General features: G+C 35.8%; 1 protein-coding gene and 1 long non-coding RNA gene across 26 annotated transcripts; one reads left to right on the top strand and one right to left on the bottom strand.

Annotated features, from left to right (window-relative positions):
* The first annotated feature begins 5,215 nt into the window (after positions 1–5,215).
* Positions 5,216–10,551, top strand: LOC110866008. Of its 25 annotated transcripts, XR_004892539.1 has the most exons (18): positions 5,223–5,417; positions 5,670–5,722; positions 6,193–6,269; positions 6,359–6,420; positions 6,490–6,658; positions 6,732–6,802; positions 6,894–6,993; positions 7,118–7,174; positions 7,278–7,334; positions 7,423–7,503; positions 7,924–7,992; positions 8,082–8,162; positions 8,239–8,291; positions 8,640–8,713; positions 9,086–9,235; positions 9,730–9,795; positions 10,017–10,077; positions 10,161–10,551. It is a non-coding gene; the product is annotated as an uncharacterized LOC110866008 (long non-coding RNA). The 25 variants fall into 25 exon arrangements; XR_004892532.1 differs by lacking the exon at positions 5,670–5,722 and having other exon boundaries at positions 5,216–5,417; XR_004892529.1 differs by lacking the exon at positions 5,670–5,722 and adding an exon at positions 7,669–7,732 and having other exon boundaries at positions 5,216–5,417; positions 6,193–6,420.
* A 5,822-nt stretch (positions 10,552–16,373) lies between these two features.
* On the bottom strand, positions 16,374–19,636 carry LOC110866015 (porphobilinogen deaminase, chloroplastic). Its single transcript, XM_022115372.2, has 5 exons — positions 19,357–19,636; positions 18,236–18,641; positions 17,533–17,739; positions 16,785–16,962; positions 16,374–16,700 (listed from the first exon to the last, which is right to left on the bottom strand). Exons 1-5 carry the CDS (start codon positions 19,512–19,514, stop codon positions 16,588–16,590), a joined length of 1,062 nt encoding a protein of 353 aa, XP_021971064.1. The 5' UTR covers positions 19,515–19,636; the 3' UTR covers positions 16,374–16,587.
* Positions 19,637–22,335: the final 2,699 nt, after the last annotated feature.

Genomic DNA, 22,335 nt, shown 5'->3' with positions numbered 1-22,335 from the left:
ACAAGGATATTATCCTTGTTCAAATATACGTTGACGACATCATCTTCAGATCAACCAATGATGCACCTTGCAAGGAGTTTGAAGAGGTCATGAAGAGGAAGTTAGAGATGAGTTCTTTAGGAGAGATGACGATGTTTTTGGGCCTGCAAGTCCGTCAGAATAATCAAGGAATCTTGATTCACAAAAGCAAATATGTAACTGACGTTCTTGCAAAGTTCAGCATGACAAATTCAAAGCCAATTGACTCCCCAATTGCAGAACGGATGTTGTTGACTGAGGAGCCAAAGGGAAGTCCTGTCAATCATACGTTGAATTGCTCGATGATCGCCTCACTAATGTATCTGGCTGCTAGTCGGCCGGACATTTTGTACGCCGTCTGTCAGTGTGCTCGTTATCAGGCTAACCCTAAACTCTCTCATCTAACTGCTGTTAAATGAATTTTCAGATATTTGAAGGGAGCTCCTAAACTCGGACTCTGGTATCCCAGAGATTCGAACTTTGATCTGTTTGCCTTTTGAGATAGCAATTTTGGAGGAACTGACAAGGACAGGAAGTCTACATCAGCTGGATGCCAATTCTTGGGAGACAGACTCATTTCTTGGCAATGCAAGAAGCAGCAGACAGTGTCTCTCTCCACAACGGAAGCAAAGTATGTTGCAGCTTCTGCATGCTGCTCCCAGGTTCTTTGGATGCAACATCAGCTGGAGGATTACGGTTTGACTTATCTTGATACAACCATTTATTGTGATAACGATGCCGCTATCCAGATCACTAAAAACCTTGTTTTCACTCCAAAACCAAGCACATTGACATTAAAATTCATTTCATAAGAGATTGTTTTGACAGAGGTCTTATTAACCTTGAACAGATCCATACTGATGTTAACACATCGGATCTTTTTACCAAACCTGTCAGCATCTCTAGGTTCAATGTGCTTGTAGACCTCTTGAAAATGATTCGCTTCACCGACTGAGCATTTAAAAAATAAATAAATAAATATAATAATAATAATTAAATAAAGGGGTTTCTATGTGTCTCATCTGGTAAATTTGGGCATAAAGTATTCTACTTTTGCACAAATTTAGGGGGAGAAAAAGTTGCTGGGAAATGAAATAAGTTTTCGTGATAAAGAACTTGATTAACACACATAAGGTTCCAATGTTAAACAGGCTAGGCTCCACTGCGATGTGTTGATAGGTCTGCCGCTCGAAAAGCAAAAGAAGCAAAGTGATACAAACATAATGGACTGGACATCTCGTGGGTAACAGACCAACGGTGTATGATTTTATGGTCTTAAATCCTGCATTGATAGATAGCCAACATCTGAGGTTTTGGGTCTTTATACTGATAAATCATCTGGGATATCAAGGTTATCCCTCTGTTGTAGACCTGGGCACAGTCAGGATATCTTGCTAAAAGAGCCACAAAATGGGCCAAAACCTGAAAACGGAAGAAATCTCACAAAAAAGAGAATTCCGTGAGCTATCATAGCCAAATTCGTACCGTTTAAGGTATCTGTCCCGCCCTCGTCAGAACTTCCTTGGTCTCTCTGCTGTACGGAAGTACTGACCTATTCACCAGGAAGTCTTGTCACACCCCGACCCGCAGCGGAATAGGTGATCAGGGCATGATGGGGTTGATCCGAAGAGCTTATGACTTGCTATTACTTGTTTTAAATAAAAATTTATTCATAACAAATGTTTCTCATAACAAATAATTCAAATAAACAATTACAAATGAGACATTGATCATAACCACTAAGCTACATTTATCCGTTTCTTGTTAACTAAGGCCCATCCTATGTCCAATCTTCTCTTCAATCATGTTCACCTGTATCATGTGTAAAAATAGTTTTTGGGTCAAAAAAGGTTGGTGAATAGATCTTTATTTGTTATTATTAAACTTTAAAAGTTTATTTGATTTTATTTAATAAAAATTATATAACATGCAACACTAAGTGTATTAGGTGACATAAATCAATTAATCCAATTATCAACCAATCCATATGTAAATAATATAACATGACATAACAAACCATAAGAAATGAAACAATGATGCGATTCAAGCCCCGAAAGGCGAAAAGCGATACTATGAAACCATGATACGATTCAAGCCCCGAAAGGCGAAAAGCGAAACCCATGACACAAAGCGGTAAACACGTATAGCATATGAATGAAACAAGCAATGCAACACATGAAATAAACATAAGCACATATGACACTTAACTTGGCATGTTATTGAAAAATATACGAAATATAAAAAATGTGGCACATGAAACAGCCCAAAAAGTTAAAGTGACAAAAAGGGGGAAAGTAAGATCTGCTCACAGTGGTTGCGTTCGCGATTCCTTGTAAATAACGCTCGAGTAAAGATAAGGATTTCCGAACGAACGAAAACGGTTACCCTATATTTTGGAATCACATAATGATCTAGTTAAAATTCGTAGATTAAATACAATCCCTAGTGTTTACGATTTTTTATAATTTATTTACTTAGCACTACTAGAAAATCTGAAACTTCTTACACCAGTTTTCCTAGGAAATGCGTCATAAAACTGGTTTTTCTACGCATTTATGACAAACACCTGATGTAGGAAAACAGCTCGTAGGAAACCCGTTTTCAACGCATTTCCCACGCAACTTCCTACGCATTTTCTACGAAACTACTACGTCACAAATTGCTACGAATCTCCTACAATATATTTAATTATTATCTTTTAGGATTTATTTTTTTTTTTGCTACACATTTCTGACCAAAAAAATTAACAAATTTTAATACAACATTATTTGTGACCCATTTCCTACAAATAAATTAGAAGTGTTGTTACAAATTTCCTAGGAAACTGAGTATTCTTTGTGACCCACTTTCTACAAATAAATTAGAAGTGTTGTTACAAATTTCCAAGGAAACTGGGTGTTTTTTGTGACGCACTTCCTACAAATAAATTAGAAGTGTTGTTACAAATTTCCGAGGAAACTTAGTATTTTTTGTGACCCATTTTCTACAAATAAATTAGAAGTGTTGTTACAAATTTCCTACAAAAACTGAGTATGTTTTGTGACAAATTTTTGACAAAATAAAGAAAAAAGTCTACTATTTTTGACCGTTTTCCGACAAAAGCTATTTATGTTGTGACACATTTCCAACCACCTAATTTATTAAATAAAAAAACTGCAAAAATATAAATATATTTCTGCATTTTTTTGACGAAAAATTCCAGAAATAATCTGCAATACCAAAAACCTGGTTTACAAAATTCACCGAAGTTACAATGACATAAATTCAAAAATCATGCGTTACAACGCAAGTTCCAATATGTTTAAACCGTAACCTAATACAATTCAACGTAATTCCAAAAAGATATCAAAAACTAGAACTAATTAGAGGGAGGACGCCAATTCTTCATAAACTCTTGAAGTTGTTTTTGAAGTTCTTCCCTTGCTTTCCTTTCATCGTCAAGACGAGTTGCAAGTAGATCCCTTTTTTCTTCAAGACGAGATACGAGTAGATTCCTTTCTTCTTGAACCCGAGCTTCAAGATCAACCATTCGGGTTCGCATAACTTGAGCCTAAAAAGTTGTTAAAATATATATAGTTATAATTAGTAAATACATTATATATTTGTGTTTTGAACATATCTTGGGTAGCTTCTGGCATAAAGTTTGTATTTAGTTTGTTGACAGTTGGTCTGATAATTGAGGACTAGAACAGGTCAAATAAGAAAAGTTTAGCTAAGAAGGGAAGCATCCAAACTAATTGAATGCCTCAAAAGTAAGTTTTATACATAACCTCCTAATTCATCTATAGATACTTTATCTATTTATTTATTTATTTATTTATTTATTTATTTATTTATTTATTTATTTATTTATTTATGTATTTTTATCACGTTCCAATGTTAAGAGGTTTTAACATAAATGGGTTAATTATGGTTGGTTGTTAACAAGTTTAAGTTGTACTGTTATAAAATGTAAATTCAAATAAGGAGGCTAAAAACAACTGAAATATATTTTATGGCCATTCTAAAGAAACTTGATTTAAAAACAATTTGCCCATACCCACTACTCTACATCGACTGACCTGATATACTTTGGTTTTTTTTTTTTCTTCTATTTGGTCATTCATTCATTTGTTATCTATTTGAAAAAGTGCTTGTAGTAATCAGTTGTATGTAGATCATAGTGATGAAAATAAATTAATACTGAAGTGCACTTTTACATAACTTTGGTATAGGGGTACTCATACCAGATGTGCATACATTTGTTATTACTGAATTAAAGATCAATATATTTGTTTTAATTTCATTTATAACTTAATCCAAAGTTGTTTCTAAGTATAGCTAGTGTTAAAAGACAGAAACCAAAAACGTAAATCCCATGAATAATACATTCAGTTTATAATTAACAAAGAATTGATATCGTTTATACATAGGATAATTCAGATAGGTAAAGGATGAAGAACGGCATACCGAAACGGATCACGAGTTCCCGGGTGCGTATATCCGACGAGAGCTTCCTCGTTCCGACTCGTGGTTGCGGCCACTCGTATCAAATAAATTCCCGGCAAGCCGTTTTTCCGCCTACGAGTTGTGGGCACCTTCGGCAGTTTTTACAGACTCCGACGGCATCTTCCGAACTCCGGCGCTTTGCGGGTTCTTCGACAGTACAAGTATGATGTATTAGAGAGTGGGGAGCGCGACCAACAGGGTTTGAAGGGATGAAAGGTGGTTGTGTAGATGGGAGGGTGGCAGCCGTTGGTGGTGAATGTGGTGGTACAAAGAATAGGTTTCAATTTATAAGGAGAGGATAAAAAAGATGGGATTAGGTCCATGTTCATGATTGATTTAAAAATAGTAAACGCGTATTCGTGATTCAGTCTTGACAAATCTAGAACCTACCATGTTTAACGATGCAAATTGTTTGTGTCAATCAATTTGGGCGGCAAGTTTGTTCAAACAAGAAACTGCATGCAGATTTCAATCTATATATATATATATATAAACATGATAAATAAGGGCTTATGTGTCATGTTATGAGGGCTTGGAAAATGAGGTGGCATCACCTCATGCATTCTTGAAATTGGTTTTGGCTCCAAAAATTCGGGTCTTTTTTTTTCCTTTAAACGGGCAGACACGGGATCCGAATTGGGACAACCGTACCCGATTTCTTGACCCGGGTATATACACAATCTAATTAACCTAATTCTCTCAAATCTTCATTCACAGTTTCTCCTTCACGCTTTCTCATTTGACAACCATAATTCTAGAACCTGCCGCTGCAATTCTTCTTGCCTTTAACCTCACGCTGTAACGGTGGAACATTAAGAACCTGCAAAAGCTTCATATCTTTGGATCCCAAAACCATCGATTTGTCTCAACCAAGTTTTTTTCATGTTTGCTAGATGTTTTTCAAATCACAGGTAAGATTTGTTCTTGATTAGGACTTTTTTAGTTTAGTACTAATCGTTCAATTATTTTGACTGGGCGTTTGATGTATATATGTTTCAGATTCCGCTTGTGAACTCATTGTTCTTTTATAGTTTGGAAAGTTTTTCGATTTGTGCGAACTAGGGTTTAATTTTGTTTAATTTGATACGGTTTTATTCGATTAGGTTTGATTTCGTCTTTTGTGACAAACAATTCGATTCGAATGCTCGGTTTTGTTTGATTAGGTCTGATTCGATTTCATCTTTGTCACACTACAATTAAGCATTTTTTTATCAAGGTAGGTTTTTTATTGCTGGTGTTGTTTGTTGATTTTAATGCATAAGAAGAATGAAGATGTGTTGTGGTGATTGTATGTTCCATAGATGGAGAAGCTTCTTGAATGGACTAATCGTTTAGTACTAATCGTTCATTTATTTTGACTGGGCGTTTGATGTATATATGTTTCAGATTCCGTTTGTGAATTCATTGTTCTTTTATAGTTTGGAAAGTTTTACGATTTGTGCGAACTAGGGTTTAATTGGTTTAATTTGATACGGTCTTATTCGATTAGGTTTGATTTAAACTTTTGTGACAAACAATTCGATTCGAATGCTAGGTTTTGTTTGATTAGGTTGATTCGATTTCATCTTTGTCACACTACGGTTAAGCATTTTTTATCAAGGTAGGTTTTTTTATTGCTGGTTTTGTTTGTTGATTTGAACGCATGAGAAGAATGAAGATGTGTTGTGGTGATTGTATGTTCCATAGATGGAGAAGCTTCTTGAATGGACTGACATACCGAATTGATGGAAACGCTGTAGAATCGGATCAACCTCCATTAATTGGTATTCTTTTCCCTTTCTTGGGTCAAAATTGAGTTATTACACACTTACTTTACTTTATTGTACTTTTCTTTCTTTTATTTCATGATAAGCATTCATTTGTTTGATTAATCAAGAATTTTGTTTTTCTATCCTCTGTCTTGCCCAAATAAAGGTTAGTATACTTTTTCATAACTTATACTTGATGATTTCAGTTCATAATACCATCAATTTTGTTTTGCAGATTAGCTTTTCTTCTTCTTCTTTTTTTTCCAACCAAGTTATGTGTATACATCATCCAGCAAATGTTTTTTTTTTATTTCTCCATTTGTGCTTTTCTTGCGCTTAGTGGAAAAAGCGTTTTACTGCGCCTCGAGCCTAGGCGCGCCTCAGGCGCGCTTTTTATAACCCAGGTTACATGTACGCTAAGACTTTGTTTATCCACTCGTAGCTATTATACCTGTCTGATTTTGTTGATTATTTCAGGTACCACCATTTTTGGTCCAAAAAATTTTCACACAAATATTTTCATTCATTAATGTTCAATTGTTTAACAGGTATACTTTATCTTCCTAGACAGCATATATTCTTGTATATCCATACGAACACATGAATATGATTTTCATCATTTTATACTTCTGGCTGCAGCCTTCTTTTGAGACGAGAATGTTGTTCGTTCAGCAATGGTGAATATGTGAAAGCCTGACTTGGTGAATTAAAAGACTGGTGTTACAACGCAACCGATGAGGTATTTTGTTATTTATATTTTTTTAATATTTTTTGTTTTTATCTTCAAGGGTAAATAAGCAATTTCACATGTATTTAACTGAAAATTAAATAACGTACTATTTGCTAAACAAAAAGTACTGCAGTATGCGGGTTTTGCATGGGAAGAACTTAAACATATCCGGCAGGCTATCGGGTTTCTGGTAAATAATTAACTTTTGCGTTGCACTTTACTTCTTATATAACGTAGATGATTTTGATACATTGTCTGCAAAAAAAACATTAATACATGTTCGTTCAATTCAGGTTATTCATCAATAGCTGAAGAAAACCCTTGATGAAATAAGTCATAGCCTGCGTCCCGTGAGTGACATGCTACAAAATATATAATTTCGTTTACATTTACATTTTAACACGTGTCTCAACTGTCGTATTTTGTTTTGTTTTACAGGTTATTAGTGTACAACAGTTGTACCGGATCATTACAATGTATTGGGATGACAAATATGGAACTCATAGTGTGTCCCCAGATGTAAGTTTGTATAGATGTGACAAACGGGTCAATTTTGGTTGCATTTTTATCTCAAAACGGTCCAAAATACACCCAAAGTTTGTTTTTTTGATGCAAACAGCCTTCAAAATTGTTTTAAAGAGTTAGATCATTACTGTAATAATATCTTTTTTGTTATCATGTTAGTCATAAAAAGTGGATAAGATGGTGTCTTCGGGTCAACCCTGGCAGTTTTGACCCAATCACTTAGGTACGGGCCGATGTGGGTTATGTTTTATCTCAAATAGGTGAAATAAAAAATAAAAAAATTAAAAAAATAAACAATTAAAAAATTTAACTAAAACGGTGAACACGTATAATGAGCTAAATTCTTGTTATAATAATATTACTTTTGTAATAGTATTACGTAATATTTGATATCGTCTTTTATGTTATATCCAGCATAAGGATTATGATGACAGAAGAAAATAATACAATAAGCAATTCTTTCCTTTTGGATGACGATTCCAGGTTATTTTCTCTTTTTTATTGCATCTTGATCTGTTTTTATAGCTATGTTTTTTTCGTCGGGTTGTTTATATGATGGTTTGGCCCACTAGAGGTTGCAAAATGGGCACAGGGCCAGACATGCAGGAAGAACAGATATCCCTATTGCAGAAGGATCTCATGTTAGTTATGTGGTATATCTCCTTTACTTGTAACTTCTGATTAGGAATATTGAAACAAAAGAAGAAATCTCACAGCATACTTGTGTAGTTGGTCAAAAAAAGTTCAAGGAGCTGCCAAGCGTTTTGGTCCCAAAAACTAAGGTGGGTGTGTCGATGTACAACCAAACAAGCTTTGTTTACAACCAGAAGTGGCGTCTCTCTTATTGTTTTACATATCAATCTATTTATCAAGTCAAAAAATTTATATTTTCTTGAGAGTGAATTTCAAGTTTTGTCCTTTATCTTTAGCCCACTTTGCAAGTTTTGTCCTTTATGTATAAAAATCAAGCACGTTTTGTCCTTTATGCTTGATTTTTAAGGACAAAACGTGCTTGATTTTTTAAACATAAAGGACAAAACGTGTTTGATTTTTTTACTATGTATGCCATCATTCTTTTCTTTTGTTCTAAACTTATAATGACTAATATGTTTTTCAATCATTTCATTCAGATTATTTTTCATCAATATGAAAATGAATTTGATGCTCTTTAAGGTCTTGCGTTGCCCAGCTCCAATCTTATCTGGTAATCCCTATCTTTAAACGATTTCGTATTTATCTATTATTCATTTATGTTTAACATGGATATAATCAAGTATATTTATGGAGTCATTATATAGCCAATGTAGTTGGCAATGGCACTTCTGGAACATATAACATGCATGTGAAGTGCTCAAACCCATGGTGTTGATCAAACTAAAAGGCCTTGTGGTCAATACCTTTGCCTAGAATAGACAAGAAATAACAAAAAAGGTTACTTGGGCAATTATATACTTGAACCTGAATACATATCATTTTTACGTGTCACCTAAACTTTTAGTTCAATACTATTCTCTTTTTTTGCTTCTTTCTAATGATTTGTCAAAGCTCATATTTTCATTATCAATATATGTGGCAGCTGTTGGTGATTTTTTAGATGGATTGGAGGCTTCATGACTTATCTAGGGTTACAAGTGTTGCTTCTTTCTTTGTTAGTCGAGTAGATACACTTCTTGACAAAATGCTTGAAAAAATTGGAACCCCAGAGGCCCTCAATCATCAAGGGAAGGTAAAAAGCCAATCATAAAAGTAAATAATTCAAAATATACCTTCAAAATAAGGATTGCTTTTTCTCCATATTTATGAAAAAATAAGAATTTTTTTCGAATATGAATGATGACTTTTGTTAGAGCTGTAAACGAGACGAGCCATGCCTGGCTAAAGTGAGAATAACCGTCTCGACTCATTTATCTTTACGAGTTGAAATGTTGTGCTCTAGCCAACTCATCAAGCCGTCGCATTTTTTAAAGAAAATTAATTTTATATTTCTACATATATTTACACAAAAGATTTTTTAAACAAAAGAATTTATAATTTATATATAATAAAATTTTGGGTTATAATTTACATATATTAAAATTTGGGTTTTAATTTAAATGAGCCTAACGAGCGAGCCGCCAAGTCGAGCTTACCTTGGCCCGTGCTCGGCCCTTATACAAACGAGCCAATTTCGAGCGAGCCGCGAGCTTTTTGAACAACCCTTACTTTTTTGCCTTTTTGCAGCGCCCAACGGTTGAATGACTTGGGTGAAGAATCAGCCAGACTTCCTCTCTTCCTCTCTGGAGGTAGGTAAGTATTGCTTACATTAATAGAAATCATGGATCTACCATTGCCGAAAGTAGAGTTGGAAAATTGTGCGGGATGTGTCCATTTTAAGTCCGGTTTAAGTCCATCAATACTTTTTATGTCCATTTTGTATATACTTTATACTACTATTTCTTTTTAGCTAATTTTCCTTCCACATTCGACCCGTTATCAATGAAATACATGTTTGAATTTCGTTGACACAGGCAGAACCGCGGTTCGTATGGAATAACTATATGTTGGAGCTTCTTATAGATAATTAACAAGGTTTGACTTTCTAATTCACAAAAAAAAAAACATTTTAAACACAATTACCTGAAAACTTTTCATATTCCTGACAACATTTGCAGAAGCTGGATGCACACATTCTTCCTGTTATTCAAGGAAGTATCTTTTAATTTTTTTATTAGAAGTATTTTTTTAATATAAAGAGGTGTTTATTTCATTTTTTTAACTTTCTAACAGCTTTTCAAAGCTTTGAAGTAGCAATAGGCAAAGATATTATAGATGTCACCTTGATAGCAAGGAGGAGATGAAGTTGAGGGAGAAGATGAGAAACAGACGATGCAGTCTTTTAATTCACAAATCCTAGAAAAAACCCAAAACACATTTATTTTGTATTGGTAGAGTACACATCACTAAATCAACTATTTAGATTACTTTACACTGCTATGGTTTATGATAATTTGAAATTATATGTACATGCCACCTCTATTACAATATATGACTTTCTGTATGCAACTTTAAAATTTGCTAGAGCAAGTAATAATTTGAGATGGCGTTGAGATGAACTAATATTTGTCAAGAATTTAACCAAATGCATAGCTTTTTCTCTCTCTTTTTTTCCCTTTTTTTGCATTTCACTTATATAAATGGGTTGAATAAGATTGTAGGTGAAAGCGGGATCCATTTAAAATTCGGGTCACCCATCTCTTAAATATGGATCCTATATATTATCTTTAACAAACCACAATACTTCACAACCACAATACTTGACTTCATAATTTTTTATTTATTTCATCATTTATTTACTTAACAGGAGTTGTATTTAAAAGTGTAGATTGAGGAGTCTTTTTCATTATAGTTTTACAAGTGAAGTTATGTTTTTAACATATTCCAAAGTTTTATAAAGCCCAAGTAGTCGCCCATAGTGTCGAAAGTAAACTAAATGTATAGTGTAGGGGGTAAATGTATAACATCGTGTTCTATATAACACCCCCCTTATGTTACTTTATTTGCATTATTTTTATTTATACACTTATGATTAATGTAATTTTAATTTTCCAGCCCGGGTTTCTACCCGGGTGATAACCTAGTTTAATTGATATATATGTGGGAATTTATCATTAATTAAAGCCACTGATGGAGTGGTTTCATGTTTGTTTGGTTACGGGTACATTAAGCCCCCCAACTCTACTAGACTAACTTGGCCTTATTAAATTATTTTGCTCAAACTCTCATTGTAACCTATCAAACTAACTAGGTTAGCTTAGGAAAATTTTATATTGTGATATAAATTAATTAAATTAATCAAATAAATAAATGGATAACTATGACGATAATTAAATTAAAGGATATAATCTTTCAACGGTTATATAATTCGTGAAAAATTTCCATGGTTCAAAACGGGTCGGATTTAGAGAGCCCTTTTTGTCGGATGTTACAAGTCTGGCGTTGAAAAATAAAAAGGATGATCTCAGTATACTCACCTGCTACGATGAACAGTTGTGCTTACCTTGATCGCGGGGGTATGCCTTGGAATGAGACACACATATGTTACATTATAATTCTACCTAAAAGCGTATCCCGAAGCAAAAAATTGAAGTTTGAACGGTGGATTTAAGAGGACAAACATATCAACAATTGCATGGACCAGCCCAAGTAAACGAAGGGCTGAAAAGTGTCCCTTAATCAGTTCGAGAACGATTTGATCCCGTGACAGTCTTCCCAAAATCACCCCTATGTTGGTACCTTGTGCATATTATTATTTTATTATTTTATTTTTTTATTATTTTTTAATGGTGCTCAGTGGGTTGTTTCGTTGATTTTGAAGGGGGTATTTGCTATCTTGAAAAGTTAAATAAAATAACAATAAAGAATTGGATCTGGACAGCCCACTGTTCCGGATGGGACCCATCAGGATTTGACTTAGTCAATCCTGAACAGGCCCATCATTTCGGACCATCTGAAATGGGCCTGGCCCATTAACCATTTCGGAGCTATTTAATGTATAAAGGACAAAAGTCCGAAACACATTACGCATCATTTCGAACTGAATTCTCTCTCAAGCTTCTCTCATTACGGACCATTACGGACTAATTAGGGACTGAAGGTACATCATTCCGGATCACAAAGATGCATTACGGATGATTCCGGACTGAGAAATCTTCATCACTGATGATTCTGGATGATTACGGATTGGAAGAGGTTCATTACGGATGATTTCGGACGGAGTGTCATTCCGGATGAAGAGGTCCATCCGAAATGAACCCTATCATTCCGGGCCTTGACCTTTGACCTGATCCTTGATTGAACCTTTTTCAAATGGACCTTTGGACTACTTTTTGAACTGGTTATTGTAAAAGTTTCTTATGTTTAAGTTTTCGACCTGTTGATTTAGTTTACTCGTCGTTAACTCGAATATAAGTTAACTTTCATATAAAAATTAATCTAACGACAACTTTTTAGTGCAGAAAATGGCAGGTGCAATGTTGCAAGAAGGAAACCAACGACAACTAGAAGTCAACGAATTTCATAATCAAGCAGGCTTTTTGTCAGACCCTCCAGCAGATCAAGCGGAGTTATTTGGATCTCTAATCAAGGGTCTAAACAACTGTCCACTCACGCACGCTTTACGAACAAATCCTGTCATATGTAGCAGCTGCATCAATGCATTTTGGAATACAACAAAAATTAACAGGAAAGGAGCAGGTTCCATTGAAGCTACTGTGCAGAAGACAAAGATTATTGTTTCTGAAGCAGTGATTCGAAAGGTGTTAAGACTGGGAGATCAGCCGCATCATCCTACATTATACGATCAAGCTAGAGTTCAAGCTGCTTTAAGAAGGATGAGTTATGAAGGAGATATCCTATTGTGCTGAAGAAGCTATTTCTACCATACTAGAGGCTGTTAGTTCATTTTTTCCTCCAATGTGTTGCTGAAAACAAGGGTGGATGGGATCAACTAAACAAGACGCAAACTTCTGCTGTTGTGGCACTTGTAAATGAATGGGATTACAACTTCTCGGCTTTCATCTTTGATAACATGAAGAAGATGTTGGATGATCCAAAGAAAAAGATCTTCATGTCGTACCCGAGGTTCATACAGATGATTCTTGACGTGAGATACCCAGCGTTGGTCAAGGGGCCGAATTACATCAATTTGAAGCCAGTGGGGCCAGGATGTTTTGAGAATGCATGCTGAAACAAAAGAGGCAAACATCATAATTTTGAAGGAAGATATGCTCTTGAGAAGCATGGGAGGTTTGCTGACGTTGTACAAGGAGCTCCTGTTGCACCAGCTCCTCCAGTCATCCCTGTTGCTCCAGTTCCGCCTCCAATCAATGCACAGATAGCGGAAGAGCCTGATGTACAACTCATGCAGCAAGTACAGCAGGCAGGTGATGATGAAGATGAAGTTCTTGTTGTTGATACTGAATCAGAATCAGAATCAGACTCCAGTGAAGAAACTGATTCCGAAAGCGAAATAGAGATAGTGACGTCTCATAAGGAAGAGGATACTGTTCGTCAGCCAGTGCCGATGACTTCTGATAATCTTGCAACATTGATTCGAAGTTTACAGGGTGGTGATGGAGACCCTCCATCCATCTCCACTGCTGATATTCAAGAAACAGCTGATGTTACTGAAGAATCAGCTCCAAAGAAACAAAGAACCAACACTGCACCAGACAACATTCTTTCTGGGCCCTCGACTACCTCTAAGACCACTCCTTCAGTTGATCCTCAACCTGATCCACCAACCGCTGATGCATCAAAGAAGACAGATCTGGAAGACATAGACTTCTATGATTTCAACTTCGATTTTGAAACCACCCCCTCACGGCCAGGAAGTTCAAGCGGTGGTATTCATTTTGAAGCAGGAAGTTCCAGTGGCGCTCATACAACTGAGCATGATGAAGCTGCATTTCGATATGCCAGCGAAAAGAGACAAGTCGATGAGAGCGATAGTGATGAAGAAGAATATGTCAAAAGGTTGAAAAGGCGTGTGGTAATACTGGAACAAGATGGAGAGCTAAAAAGTGCTCAGATTGTTTCTCTCTAACAAGACGCTGCATTGAAAGAAGCCCATATCTCGTCTCTACAATCTCAACTCACAAACAGAGATCTCACTTTTGATCAACTGCAAGGAGATGTAGGGATGTTAATGTCAAATATATACGATCTGAAGGCAAAACTTGAAAAGAAGTTTGGAAATGAGTTTGCTGATAAAGAGGATGAGCAGTTTTATGTTGGAAGACCTGAGCAAACACAAGAGCAAAGAGCAGCAGCTCATGCAGCAGCTGAAGCTGAACGTGCAGCGGCTTTGGAAGCATATCTGGCTGCAAAACCAAAGAAACTAAGCAGTAAGTCCAAGAAGAGACAAGAGCAGAAAGAGTTAGAGAAAGAACAAGAGAAGCAAAGAAAGAAACAGTTGCTGGTGATCAAGAATCAAGATATGAATCCTCTGGATGAAAACTTTCAGCTAAAGGATCCCTCAACAAGGCCCAACAGACTTGTGATGGAATTGGGATCTACTCATTACGATGAAGTGGGAAACAAATCAGAAGTGGCATGTTGGAGGTTTGAGCCAGACAAACAGATGTGGTTGATTACTCGAAAGAGTGGGCATAGGGAATATTATCGCAAGGAAAGTCAATTTGGATCCTGGACTCAAATTGATTTGAAGACTCTGTTACGAGCTCCTTACTATGATCCAGATCTGAGCAAGAGGGGCAGAGGCTGGGCATTTCACTCACGTCTTGAAAAGGAAGTAAGAACAAACTTTGCGACCATGAAGACTGCTGAGCCCATAGTGAGAAGAAATCCTGGTGTTCGTGATTCTTTCACCAGAAGAACTGTGAAATCAATCATCAGGCCTCCCACTGATAAAGAGAAGATCATTCCACGTACAAGAAAGTTTGAGAAAGGAATTTTGAGGAAATTCAAGTTCTGGGCTTATGATCCTGTTTTGGCAGAAGCTGTCATTGTTACTGAAGAACAATCCATCAGGATCCCCAATTCGTACGACCTGATGAGTTTTCATGAAGAAGACATCTTGGTCTCACTCATCATCAAATCAGAACCAACGAAAAATATGAAGAGTGTGCTAAATCATGGACAAGTGTTGCTGCCAACATCTTGAGACATTATCTTTTTGCTGATCCTCCACCAGGTCCTCTTGATCCATGTGTCTAATGCATCTACTTATCCAATAAACATAGGGGGATATTGTTAGGCCCTTAAAGGTTTATGGATAAGAGAGTTAGTGGATTAGTAGGAGTGTTGGGTTAATTAAGGGTTTTGGGCTTAGTTGGGTAGTGATGGGCCTAGGGTTTAGGGAGCACCCTCCCTAATCCCCTTCTATAAATAGTAAGTGATGTAATAGGTGCATGGTTGGTGATTTTGAAGAATCTTGTATTAGACAAACACTTTGTATGCAAGATTTGTGAATCATTGAATAACAATCATCCTTCTTCTTCATCTCTTATTTCTTTTACAACTTGTTTGTGTGATTCCGCCACCTTACGAGTTGTGCGATATCATTGTGATCTCGGTTTCGGGACTTACATCCCTACATATAAATTATTTGCACAATAGTCCCTTGAAAAAATGAAGTGACAAAAGCAAGCACATGATGATGCTTAATATAGAAAATTAACTAAGTTAGCGACTTAGCGCTAAACGACATAACATCCGACATTTTGAAACATCAAGTACAAAAGACATCAATTTTAAAGACAAAGAACAACGTCTAAAATTTGCTATAAAGATAAGGGACAAAACTTGTAATTCACTCTAAAGAATGGGATGGGAATGCTTTTATATAACCACCTCGTGTTAACACTGAATTACCCAAAAAAAAATTCTTAATAAACTTTATTGGAATTCCTGTTTCGGTTAGGGGTAGATACATCGCAGAATTTCCATATACCGATCATCAAAACCATTTTCATTGCATACATTTGCAAGTAATATTATATTTGACCAAGATATAACTGAATGTATCAACTGAAATTAGTTTGAATCCTTCAAAATCAAATGGTACACTGACGGTTAAGCTAACCAAACCATCTTTTTCACCATGGCTGAATTTACCGGACCATTTATAACCGAAATTGAAGGATTACGAATATCGAAAAAACTTAAATATCCGTTGAACGATTATGAATATCTAAAAACTTGAATTTACCGAGCTACCTCATGATTTTTGGCGCCTACGAAATAATAGATGTTTCGAAAGACCCTATATTCAATCCCGTCTCTTTCGTTCTCCCTCAAGAACACGGCAATGTATAGGCTCCATTTGACCCGTTAAGATAACAAACCCAAACCGGAATATATCATAATGCAAAAAAAGAGAGTGGGTGTCACCTTTGAAGATTAAAGATCCAACAATCTAAGGAACTAATTTGAAAATTCTATTATACAAGAATGTTGCATTCTACCGTTTATGGTAATCAATCGACTGATACAACAAATCAAATTCTATTCTTAAACTACACGAACGATGTAACAACTCATCAGAAGCTAGCCAAAAGAAATCCGCATCAGAAGATCTCAACCATCAAAAAAGCCAGGACCCGCACGCGAGAGTAGTTCCTCACCAGCATCTTTCCCCATCAGAACCATATCTTCATAAGCATACAATCCTTTTCTAGAAGTTTCTAGTACTGAAATGGATATGAAAACGTTATCAGTTAACAAATATGATGCAAACAGGTATGCTACGCGTTTCTGTTTATTTTTTTATCAACCTTTAGTTCCATCGGGGGAAGCCACCAATCCTCTAAAGAGGCAATTTCCATCTTCGTCTCTACAAGCGTATCCCGCTATGGGTGTCCTACAAGATCCATCAAGTGTCAATAGAAAAGCCCTTTCACATGCAACAGCTAATCTTGTTTCCTCATGGTTCAGCTTTGCTATGTAACTAGCCTGCAAAGTAACATTTTGTCATAAGTAATTCAATTTTCAAACATGCGTGACCGTTATCAAACAGGTTAAATGTGTTCAAGGTCTATTTTTAATCAATACAATCTCCTAAGTCGGTTTTTATATAAACATTTAGATTATTACAGTAATTATACAGATTTTGTAATCAAAACTAGTAAATCTCCCCACGCGTTGCGGCGGTAATCCAGTCGGTACCAGTTCCGTTCGTTACGGTATCGATACAATACCGACACTCAGTAGTCGGTAATCAGTATAGCAACCGCATGGAAAAACTCCAAAAGTACAATACCGACAATCAATATAATTAACGAACGCAAGGTATTTAAAGCATACGGGTGCGATTGAAAGTTAAAAAAAAACAAAAAAGAAAAAAACCACAAAAAGTGGCTCATTTTAGCGTAGTAGATAGAGCGACTTATTTTAGCAAAAGATGGTGTATTTTAGCACCACCTCACTATTCACAAGCATGAACTTTGTTATATTATAATATAATAAAAGTTTATGCATCAACTATATGTTATGAATTAAAAAAGAAAGAAAACAGCAACATACCATCTTATCATCATCACTTCGACAAGCGATTCCAATTGCACCTTGTGCAACAGCGGGAAGCATGTCATCGATAGGAAGAATAGAAGAAACGTGTTCAGTCATGTTTAACCGTTTGAGTCCAGCTAATGCTAATAATGTTGCTTCAACAACACCGTCATTCAGTTTCTTTAATCTAGTCTGCACATTGCCTCGGAAATTTTCCAGCACCTACAATTATTTTAGTCAGAATCATCTAATCATTAAAAAAATTATCAATAAAAGGACCAAAAATGACTTTTGTGAGTAAACTAGACATAGTTTGTGATATAAAAACAAGCGTCTTTCAAATTACGTTAAGAGTAAAGTACACGGATGGTCCCTGTGGTTTTACCAAAATTTTGGATTTGGTCTCTAGCTTTCCAAAAGTACATAGATGGTCCATGTGGTTTGCACTTTGTAACGCATTTAGTCCCCATCCTTTTCCAAGAGTACATGGATGGTCCCTGTAGTTTGCACTTTGTAACGCATTTAGTCCTCAACTTGTACATGCTAAAACCTTTAGATTTGTTGGCTGGTGACTAAATGCGTTACAAAGTGCAAACCACAGGGACCATCCGTGTACTTTTGGAAAGCTATAGACCAAATCTAAAACTTTGGTAAACCACAGGGACCATCCGTGTACTTTACTCTTACGTTAAAAGATTGATTAATGTCGTGTACTTACAGAGAGTGATGGATATCTGTGAAGTAGTTGAGACTTTCGTCTAAGTGATGCGGTACCAACAATGCTTCCAGCTTGAAGATCGGCTAATGAAGTTGCCTTCAAGGAAATAAACGCGTCACGAACATCTTCACGCGGAAGATTGCAGGGCAAAATTGTCTTTTCAGGGAGATAAGTAGGGACGTCTTTCATTGAATGAACAGCAATGTCGATTTCACTATTTAGAAGGGCCTCATCTATTTCCTTAGTGAACAAACCCTTGCCACCAATGTCTGCAAGAGGCTGACTCAATATTTTATCACCGGTTGTTTTAATCACCACGATTTCGATCGCCCCTTCTTCTGCTAACTCGCTACTTGAGGCCATGAGTTTATCGCGGGTCTCGTAAGCTTGTGCAAGAGCTAATGGACTGTGGTACATAAGAAATGTAAACTGAGTCTCATGAGACAGCTGATAAATTAAGACAAAAACTTGTTCGTTTAACTTTAGCCACACAAACGAACGAACACAAACACTTAAACGAATGGATATTCTAGTTCATTAATAAGATGAACGTGTTCGTGTTCGTGTTCATCTGATAAATGAACACAAACGGACACAAATGGGCATAAATGAACGGAGATAAACCAACACGAGTTAATAGTAAACGTGAAGATCCAGACTGAAATTTAAATTACCATCTTCGTTACATCAAACATTTCAAAGTTAACCAAATATATCTAAACAAAGGGTTTTAAAATATGAAAATCAAATAAATAATAACAATAAATAAACTTCAATAAATATATAAACGAACATTAACAAGGAACAAATATATACATGAACGTACATGAATAAACATAAACGAAGGTTCACAAACGAACATAATTTAACGACCTTCCGGTTCATTTACAGCTCTAAATTTGTTCAGCCATTGACAGTATAACTTGAAAAATGCAAATAGCAGTAGCATCAAATGAAGCAATCTACAAGGTATGACCCACACAGAATCCTCAATGTACCATCACTGAGACTCTAACTAGCCCTAATTCCATACAAACACCATGTCACAAACAATTCAAAGCCAAATTCCACAAACAAACCATCAAACGAAAGAGAAAACAACGAGTATGAGCAACAAGTACCTCCCTCTGGTGCCAATTCTGATAATAGCGACCTTCTTCTCAACGGCGGCAACGGAGGCTTTAACAACGGCGAGTCTGCGGCGGCGTTGAGAGAGGAGGGGAGGAGAAATGAGAGGGAAGGCATTGGAGGTGAAATTGGGAGAGATTAATGTTTCCATGTGATGTTAAGGAGGAAAAGATCGGCCGGTGAAGAACAAGTAGGAGGATATAGAGAGAGTGTAATCAATCGGTTTATCCTCCACGTCATTTGACACGTCGGCGGCTTCCCATGACTCTGCAGCGATAGGGTTTTCCAGCTGATAAGAGTTAGTGTACTAGGATAACAAAAAGTGCAAAATGTCCGACCCGGTCATAGATAGAATCACGAGGTGTAAAAGCATTCTCATCCAATCCATCAAAATTTGTGAGGGTGAGTTTTTATATTGTAAAGGGTATAAAAAGTGGTTGTGAGTGGAGTAGAGAGAAAATGTTACTGTTCATCTGTATATTTGGAGGACACTGTTCACCCAGTATAATTTTTTTAATATATATTGAAAGTGGTTGTGAGTGAAGGAAAGATAAAAATGTGATGATAATATTATTTAATTGAAAAGGAGAGAGAAAAAGTATTTGTTTTTTGTGGAAATATATTGATATAGGAGTTGTTTTTTAGTGGAATGTATGTATAATTTGATGGATTGGATGAGAATGCTCTAATATTCACATTACACACGAATGAGCAAACATACTGTATAAATAAAATAGAGTAAACTGCCATTTTGGTCCCTGTGGTTTAACCAGTTTTGCCACTTTAGTCCAAATCTCAAAACGTCTCTTCAAAAATATCTTATTATGCAAACTCGATCATATTTTATACCCAAATTGTTTATCATTATTCAAAATACCCACTCATACCGATTTCAAAATGCATTGTTTTATCAAATGTACTTCTTATTCTACAATCTATTTTCACTCAACTCATATACGCGAAATTCATAATCATGTCTTAAAACGTTTTATTGCTCGAACTTCAAAACCTTACGAAATGCTACCTATCAATTTAATCGGCTCAATGAAACTCTTGCCCATGAACTTCATATTCGATTAAATCACTAAAACATGCTCACCTTCTACTTTTAATCAAAATCCAACCAACCTTTCTCAAATACTTATAAGATCTTATAGAGGTTATATGATTGTTTTACCAAATACCCTTTTCAACATCAACAAATCATTTGTTAATTTTTTAATCACTAAGTCCTTTTGCTAAATTTCTCTTCTAAGGATCCTAGTTTTCACAAGAACCTCCTAAATTCATAATTTCTTCTTTGATGAAAGGAACTTACTTTTTAACGAAAACATTTTTCCTACACCAATTTACAAAACACGTGGGCAAGAAGACTTCATAGGGACCGACCATTTTTCGGATTACGTAAACCCTTTTAAACAAAAATTAGCATTTCTATTTGTTACAAAATACGTTATGCATAATTAACGAGTACTTTATGTTCCTTTACATATACAAACTATATTCTACCTTTCAAACCATGCTCAATCTAATTTTGATTCGATAAACTCAACGTTTTGTTGGAACAACTATACATGCACATCGTCATACACGTTTTAGTCGATATCTCGCGATAACACCATTTATATCGTTCGTATCTACATACTTAGCCTTTCTAATCCGCAATGCCTCAACGTACACCATATACGCAATATTTATTTTTCATACCTACACCTATGTTCATACGTTTTATGCTTGTACTCATACACATACTACTTATACGTTTTACGCTTCTGCTTGTACACATACTACTTACACGTTTTATGTTTATGCTCATACATACATGCGTATTCATACTTAAACTTATGCTCATACTTTCCTCCTTACTCATGATTCATACATTCGTACCTATATGCGAGCGTAACCTGAGGGATTCGCTTGCGTGGGTCCCACACATACTTAAACATGGACTTGCTTATATACTATATTCTTGTACGTACACATTCTAAACTTTTTTATGTATACCCCGATTCATACACAACTAGTACAAGCTATGCGGATCATGCGACGATCAAAATAATCACGGGTGCACACGGGATTATAGTGATAGGCGTATGAGAACCATAGAGTGTGCTACTGCGTATGGTAATACACGGAACGTAACATGACACTGAAGACGAAACGGACGTAACATGGTCAAAACATGGTGGATACGCCGCTGGTACTTCCTATATATAAGTGTTTTCACCATGTTACCAAAATTTCGTAAAACGTGCCATGGGAAATTCAGTGTTTTACAGACCTCTTGGATCTAATACAAGCTTTAAGCAACTCACAAACACATTATGTCCGATTATCCATGACGAGACTTCATCCTTAACATGCTACTTTCATCTATCTAATGCCCATATCATTCGTATACTTGCGTTCATTTAGTGTCAATTGTTCGCCCCATGCTCCTATTTCCTTCCTTTCATACGAACCTCGTTCACAATCAAGCTCGTTTAAGCATTCAAATCCTAACTTATCTTATTACCCTTAGAACTTTCTAATTTTTAGCCATTTCAAATCGTTTTACCTATACCTGTTTACCCCTGCTTATGCCTCAAACCCATTTCGGCTGGACAAATCATTTTACAAACTTATCTTTATCTTCCCAAAATCTCGTACTTTTCAAAACGTTTCAAAATCTCAAGTCTCGAACTGTTACCAAAACTCTTTAAATCTACCTCTTAAATAAATTTCGGGACGAAATTTCCTAAAGGAGGGGAGACTGTAACGCCCTGCTTTTTCATACTTTCCATAATTAGAAAGCTCGCCTTGTAATGCTATTTTTGGAAATCTTGTATTATTGTAGTCGTCTTTTCGTTGTAAAATCCGAGACTTGGATCATAAATAAAATTCGTATTTCTTTAAATTCACCATCTACATATTCATACATGTTCATACGTTCGAATTCATTGTACATCGAATCCTTATTTGTAATTCATACT

Source organism: Helianthus annuus, chromosome 1, assembly GCF_002127325.2.
Source record: "Helianthus annuus cultivar XRQ/B chromosome 1, HanXRQr2.0-SUNRISE, whole genome shotgun sequence".
In the NCBI taxonomy this organism is placed as follows: Eukaryota; Viridiplantae; Streptophyta; class Magnoliopsida; order Asterales; family Asteraceae; genus Helianthus; species Helianthus annuus.
The sequence above is the reverse complement of the archived record's forward strand: the minus strand, read 5'-3'. Positions and strand labels throughout refer to the sequence as shown.

What these genes read in the sequence shown, in the direction of transcription:
- LOC110866015 (XM_022115372.2), bottom strand. Translation starts at nt 19,514, where the DNA reads ATGGAAACATTAATCTCTCCCAATTTCACCTCCAATGCCTTCCCTCTC. An exon ending in AGAATTGGCACCAGAGGGAG is followed by an intron (nt 18,642 to 19,356) that starts GTACTTGTTGCT and finishes TATGTACCACAG; the next exon opens with TCCATTAGCTCTTGCACAAG. An exon ending in TTCCCCCGATGGAACTAAAG is followed by an intron (nt 16,701 to 16,784) that starts GTTGATAAAAAA and finishes TATCCATTTCAG; the next exon opens with TACTAGAAACTTCTAGAAAA.